Below are 7,567 nucleotides of genomic sequence, written 5' to 3'. Positions count from 1 at the left end.
CATAGATATTCATATTCAAGTACTGAAACGTATCAATTTGTCGAATCTCATGAATACTACCATTCTCACACTAATAGAAATAACTCATGTCGCCCACTTCTACTCACGCAGCACATTTCATTATTTTTTGATATTCCAGTTTAACGAAACATGCGTACCCGTGAGTAAAATCACAAGTAAAAGTATATTCAGTCGTAGATCAGATATTAATTCCAAGAAACATTGATCAAATATACGAAATGAAGTGCAGTTAGATTTACATTGCAACCTAAAGTAGCCTTTATTTATTGTACATTGTGTTATTGCATTCACCTACTCATATGCTCAGCAAATAACTAGGAATGGAAGACAAAGAAAAAACAAAATCAACTAAAATTCTTACAACTGTACTCTTCCCCTGGTACCGAATCCTTTCCTGTTTTGGAAAACTACCCAACAATGTAGATAATAAACTTTGAAAGCTCAGTTGAGATTTTGGGATTTTCCAGAACAACATGGTTGTTTGATACAAAACAAGTACAACAGCTACGAAAGTAACTCACTATAAGAACAATGAAGAAGCCGATGCAGCCAAAGACATAGATGACCATCTGTGCAACATCAGAACTTGTAAGGTAGAAGCTCTAGATTACTATAACAAATGAGATTTTGAGTTAGCCCATTCAAAGAATAACAAATGCATCCTTATCTTCATGCCTGTACATTGATCTATTACTCTAACTACTTGACCCTGCATAAGATAATATCCAAATTTAGTCCATTTTGAGATTGGTCTTCTAAACTGTAAAGTAAGTGGGCTAGTTAAATGGCTTGAGTGGATTTGAATAAGTAGTTTTTTTGCAAAATTCAAAAAATGTCAAGTTGGCCGAAACAGTTCATGTTCACTTACTATTTTAAAGAGGGTTAAAAGTCATGAATGTTAAAGATGATTAACATTAAATATTGTTACAGTGATAATTGAAATTTCGCTCAAGAGCTTTATTGGGTTAAACACCGAAAATATATCAACGGTGGGTGACTTCGAATACGTCAGATTTGTTTTGTTAAACTTTTTGCCAGTATCTATTTCACATGTAGATGAATTCATAATCCAAATCGACTAATATACAAGTAAAAGAGTCAAAATTTGCCACCTGTAGACTGTAGTGTTTCCATCTAAAATTCAGTCATTCCATATCAACAGATACCAGCCCAGCTGCCCTTCAGACTCTAAAGATTTGTTGGTTTGATGTATGGAGTCCAACGCCAGAATTATTATTCCCATAATCTAGCAAAAAATTTCAATGAAATAAATTAAAAATTTTACACTTTCGCATCAATTGAAATTGAAAGAGAAAACCTTTGGGGCTTATAAAAACTTACCGGTTGGTAAATCGACAATGAAAACACTTGCCCCTATAACAATGTAGCATAGCAAAAGAACCACTCCTTTAAGGTAGTGAGAAGTTCCGTCCTGAAATGTTAAGAAACTTTTTCATGCTGTAGATGTTTAAAGAGATTATACTATACAAAACTAATATAGCATTTTTCAAGGTTGGCTGTTGCAGACGTTTAGATTCAGATATATAACTTATTTTCTTCCAGGGAAAGAAATTAGTAATAAATAAACTTAGAAGAGAAATAAAGCATTACCTGCAATGTAAAGGCTGTGACTAAGATTGCCATAGAAAGTGATCCAGTTTCAAGAAGATTGAAATTGAGATCCATGTCGACACTAAGTATCCAGCCAATAATTACACTCAATGGCACCTGAAATTACGTACATATTATTATTCAGATTGTATTTCCAGAAAAAGGACAAATATAAATTCATATATGGAAACAGGCTGAAAAGGCAAAACAGACAGGTCAGGTAACTGGTCAAAAGAGGTTTGATTAAAATCACCGGTAGTCGGGTTAGGCCCAACAAACAACTTATGTTGATTTCTTCTAAAAAAGTTAAGCAAGAATTTAAGCAACTAAAGTTTTGAATGAAACTTTAGGATCTTAGTATGTATTAAAAAACACTTTGGTTAACTTTTTCAACCCACTTGACACTTTTGACATGTTCCATTTTCAGCTAAAGTTTTGATTTGACCAACTGGACTAGATGAAGATAACTATAGCCTAAGTTTCCCTGTTTGTAAGTAAATCGTCCAGAATTACCACCTTTACATAAGATCATTTTTTTTGTTGCCTCTTTTCACATTGGCGCCATACTGCTATGAGGCATGGCTGGAGGTTATAGGCAGGATGGGTAATAAGATAAAACATGATGGTTCAGTTAGGCTATTTCTTGACAACTTTGTTCGTTTCGTGAACCAGTAATGTTTTCGTAACTATGATCACATTTATAGTGGCTTTAAATTATTCTACCTGTTTCCATTTATTTAAAAGTATATTAATTTATCCATTTGACCTATGAATAATAAAATGAAACATAAATTGACCCATTGTTATGTCAATGAGTTAAAACCACGAGCGGTGAAAAGTTTGCTTGTCTTATGGCTCACCATAGCTTAAAAAATTCATGCTTAAATACTTGTGTTCATGAAAAGCTTTAATTTGGCTCAGCCTAATATGTTTGGTTCAATTAGCTAGTTTAAGCCTGGCTCGACTCGCATCAGTAATTCAGTAAGGGTGCTTTCGGCTATTACTTTTTCGACGATTTAATAGAACTCTGAAATGAATGATCACGAAAAACTCACCACAAAGACAGCAATTTGAGTCGCAGAACCAAGTGCTACACCCAAAGTTATATCCTGCATTGATAAGATTATATTTTATACCAAATAAAGGTATATATGAAATCCATGATGGAATTTCATTTCGCAAGCCATAAACTTTACTATTTTAAAAGAAAAACACGTTACATTTGAATTCAGAATCTGATAATTTAATATCAATTCACATTTTAACATACATACCAGCTTGTTCTTACAAGCGAAAATGATGGCTCCGGCATGCTCAGCTGCATTTCCTACTATTGGTAGTAAGATGATGCTAATGAAGCTCAATGACATTCCCCATGAAGCAGAGGCTGCCTGTTCAATAATCAAACTATTTATATATAATATCAATGAAAAATAATATATGCAAAATCAAAAACAGAGTTAATACCTCGATAGTGTCAACTAAATACTCAGACAACAATGCAATGACAGCTGTCATTCCAGTTAACCAAATGATCCCACTCCAAAGCCCTATCACAGCACTTTCTTCTTCTTCTTCTTCCCTTGCATCCAAGTTATCCTCAACCTCTTCCTGTTTTTTCCATTAGTTAATTGTTTGAATTTGAATTTGTTTTTAGGAGCTGCAGTGTAACCGATAACCTCATGGAGTTATGGTACAATAATTTCACCCTTTCCCACATTTTATAAACCTAACTTAGGCCCTTTGACATAATTATTCTTTTTTTAAAAAGTACCCTTGTCTCACGAAAAAAAAAAAAATCGTTCTTCTTTGTCATCTTATCTAGTTCTTCATATAAGAAGAAGCAGTCAAAAACCAAAAAATCTTATTTTTGATCACCTATAGAGGAATTCTCTAGCATTCGAGCCAGCATACCTCGGGTGATTCAAAGATATCGTTGTGAGTCCATAGTTGGAAGGCAAGGTAAGCCAAGTAAGCAAGTAGCATAAAAATGCTAGCAACTCTCGACAAGCTTAGTGTTGCTTTTTCAGTATCAAACACATCAGCAGCTGGACGGTGATCATTTGCAGCAGCATGTTTATACAGCAAAGGCATTGCATTGCACAGTAAGGCCATTAGCAATAGAGATATATTCACATCGGATTGTTTCTGTATAAACAAAACAGCGATTAAAGCACCACCGTTATACTTGATTAGCCAGAAACTCTACAAAAGGGAATGGAATTTACAGATTGATTGTAGTTTATGTTCTTTTAATGGGAAAGAAATTGTATAGCTTGTGATTTTAGAATAAAAACTAGTTGTCGTAGTTTCAACCCATTTACTTATGAGCATATTGATTTGGGTTATCTTTTATGTATAATGGGTCATTACACGTGACATAGTAGAAAAATAATAATGTAAAAGGAAATGTGTCACAAGGGTTGAACGGGCCTAAAGGTGTTGAAAGTGGTATCTCTAAAAAGGTATGACCCTTTTTCGATACAAAGTGTTTCGTGTAAACTGGACGCTCTGACCCAGACCTACTATAATCCATTACCCACCATGGTGACCAATATCCCACATCTACTAAAACTTTTTACCACATCAGTTAATATTACTTACAATGTTTGGGAGGGGATACCAGGATACCACATGTATTTCCACCATGACACAATGTTGATTGTCTTTGGGCATTAAATGGCCTATTAAAAAACTCTACTAAGAAATTTTGGTTTTGTTATCCCAAAAGTGGGGTGGTTTTAGCATAATGATTTTCAGCCATACATGGATTTCATGTGGACCATATGAGATACACAAGCATCTTAAACATGATCACAATATTGTAAGGAGTAATTGCCTACCCTATCAAACTTTTGCTCCCGTGAAATATTTGCAAGACCTCCACATAGAAGAGAAGTTCCAAGAACCAAAAGTAAGTTGGAGAGAATAGAACCCAAAAGAGAGTACTTTACAACATCCACTTTGTTCTCTATCAATGCAAATATTGCAATTATTAGTTCCGTCGCATTTCCACATGTCGCATTTAATAGCCCTCCAACTGCAAAATTCAGTTCAATGTCTCAAAATAAGTGGTCACTACACAAAAATACATATATTTTGAAATGTTTTCATCTGTAAAATAGTAAGAACGAAAATAATTTTGAGACTGGGAGAAAACCGAATAACCACACCGCTAAACATGATTACCAATATATTGTACTAAACACCACCTTATTGCATATTCGGTGTTTTAAGTTTTAACATTAAATAGTGAGCTTTACTATACAGAGACGGGTCCCAATTTTGTTACGATGTAATTTTATTTTACTTTAAGGTTATATTTGGAGGTTTCCCCTTACAAAAAGAAATGAAAAAGTACATACAAAGCGTATGCTACTGTTATAAATTTGCCCATAAAAAAAAAAAAAAATTCGCTCCCTATTACTATAAGTCTATTAAAATGACATGTTTTGTGTTTTTGTGACAGTTGACAACGTTTGTCTCATGCTTGCTGTCTTTCACTCTCATCACCTTAAAAGTTTTCACTCTCATTACCTAAGGTCCCCATTCAAAAATCAAATCAAACACATTTATTTAAATACAACAAAACTTAAACAAAATAAAACAAAATGAATTTACGATTCTATCCAAACTTTTGTTTTGCGAATAATGCAAATAAAGTTTTTATGTATTAGTGTATTACATTTATTATGAGCGGATGACTATTAAAAGTAATAATAAAGAATAGTAACAAATAACAAATATTTTTGACCAAAACAAATAACAAATAAATGTCAGAAAAGAGCCGTTGTGTTTGCTGGCAAAATGTACATTTCAATGACATTTACAAGTTTTTCTCTCCCTTCAATGACTCAATTTTTGAAAACGTTCTTTATAAGAGTAGGATTAGCATTGCCTATAAAAAAAAAATACAAAATTACAAATAATAACCCTCTGTAACTCATTTAATTTTACTTACAAGGGTAAAACAACCCTTCACCAAAAAAGAAAAAATTAACTCATTTAATTCTTAAGCCATGAGATACATTTGCATATTTTTTTTTCGAACATTTAGTCGGGATACGACATCAGGGAAACGATGTTGACTATAGGTCGTTACAAGTATTCGGGGGAAAAACCCCACGACTTGTCATCTATAGGTCGTTACAAGTATTCGGGGGAAAAACCCCAAGACTTGTCATCCCCAAGGATCAAACTCAAGACCTTGGGTAAAAACTGGTGTGCCTCTGACCAGTTGGACCAGTCATCATTGGTGATACATTTGTATATTATCTTTCATTTGTAAGTTTACAACATGTTCTTCAATAAATGCCTAATTTTTTTATAATATACTTGAGATTATTTAGCTACTTATTTAAGAAAACAAAAACATTTAAAAAAGGGGAGCTTGGTTTAATAAAATAAAAAAAATAACCATATATATAGTAAAATAAATGTACCTGTTGCACCTGTGAAGAATGAAATTTGCCTGCATTTTCAAAATGTAAAAAATCATCTACATTAACACTATTAACTATACATTTTCAGAAATATGATAAACACAACTCCTGACAATCTTTAAACTGTTACACATATATAAAAGAGTTGTATTGTATATATTAAACTTAGGTATGGAACCCTCTACTACTAAATTTTTACTCGTAACAGCCTTATATATACGGTATACCCATCCCCCTAAACATAAACACGACATAATTATAAGTATACAACAATTTTATATACTTTTAAAATGGAAAAAATTCATGTGAGACTCATTTAAATCGGAAGAAATATGAGAACTTCTAAATTATAACTTGATGTTCAAATGAGAATGGTATGCGTGAACATATTTGTTCACATATGAACTATCATGTTATACTTAATATGTTCACATGTAGATAGTTCTTACATGAGCCTTACCCTATATTTAGTTATTTACTATAACCCTGGGCTTTGTTTATCATTTCTAATTTTTTTTTAATTTTTTTTAACAAACAGACAGAGAGAAGTATTCTTACTCAGTCAAAAAACTAACACGCTCGGCAAGCGGAATCAGTCCAAGTAAGCTCAACGAAAATATCCACGGCTAAAATATTTCAAAAAACGATAAATTCCGTCATTATACATATATAAATCTACTAAAGTAACAATAAGGCTTTCCATAATATATATTTAAAAGTTTTTTTTATGTTTATTTAGCTAATAATTATATGGTTACATTATATTTTGTCACGCCACCCAGCCAGTCAGATTTAAGCTTTTACTATTTAATTACCAAAATGGACATTTGGAAGAATATATATTTATGTGTGTGTGTGTTAGTGTGTATATATATATTAATAATAATGAATGATAATGACTGACCCGTGGGAGATGGAAATAGTGAGCAGCGACGGAAATCGGAACAGCAATAAACAGGAGTGACAATTTAGTACCCAAAATGACTTGATGAAAACTGGCAAAAATATTTCTAAGAAATTGGAATGGAATTTTAGAAAGAAAGGGCATATCGGACTTTTTACGCAGGGAAGATGATGACATGTTGTGGGCAGTTCGGCTGTGGCCATGGCCGTTTCTTGACTCTCTTGTTAGTGTCTTGATAGTCCCGTTTTCTAGTAGCCATGGTGGTGGTTGTGTTTCTATGGAATTAGACATTATTGCTTTCTTTCTGTTTTTTCTTTCTTTGTGGCTTGGCTTGTTTGGTTAAAAGGTTGTTTGGTGGGGATGTTTTTTGTCTTTTCCTTTTATAGTTGGGTGAAGAAACCAAGGAAAGAGTTTTTTATTCTATTTTTATAATATTGAAAATGAAATGTTTAAATTAATGTTTTCTTATAATGATGTTGAAGTATTTAAATTTAATTTAATTTTTAGGTACAACAACCAAAATGTCAATCAATTGTTTATTTTATGAAAAATGTTTAATGTGTTTACAAGTAAGCTTAAAGGTGTGAAC

The 7,567-nt window shown here is 32.7% G+C and overlaps 1 protein-coding gene across 1 annotated transcript; it reads right to left on the bottom strand.

Annotated features, from left to right (window-relative positions):
* Window positions 1-206: 206 nt before the first annotated feature.
* Window positions 207-7,336, bottom strand: LOC122580853 (vacuolar cation/proton exchanger 3-like). Its single transcript, XM_043753005.1, has 12 exons — window positions 6,979-7,336; window positions 6,633-6,700; window positions 6,075-6,103; window positions 4,476-4,672; window positions 3,547-3,780; window positions 3,100-3,243; window positions 2,907-3,023; window positions 2,688-2,741; window positions 1,633-1,749; window positions 1,363-1,453; window positions 1,134-1,267; window positions 207-730 (listed from the first exon to the last, which is right to left on the bottom strand). The coding sequence occupies exons 1-11, from the start codon at window positions 7,267-7,269 to the stop codon at window positions 1,203-1,205; spliced, it is 1,407 nt and encodes a 468-aa protein (XP_043608940.1). The 5' UTR covers window positions 7,270-7,336; the 3' UTR covers window positions 207-730; window positions 1,134-1,202.
* Window positions 7,337-7,567: the final 231 nt, after the last annotated feature.

Source organism: Erigeron canadensis, chromosome 9, assembly GCF_010389155.1.
Source record: "Erigeron canadensis isolate Cc75 chromosome 9, C_canadensis_v1, whole genome shotgun sequence".
Taxonomy (NCBI): Eukaryota; Viridiplantae; Streptophyta; class Magnoliopsida; order Asterales; family Asteraceae; genus Erigeron; species Erigeron canadensis.
This window is presented reverse-complemented; position numbering and strand designations above follow the sequence as displayed.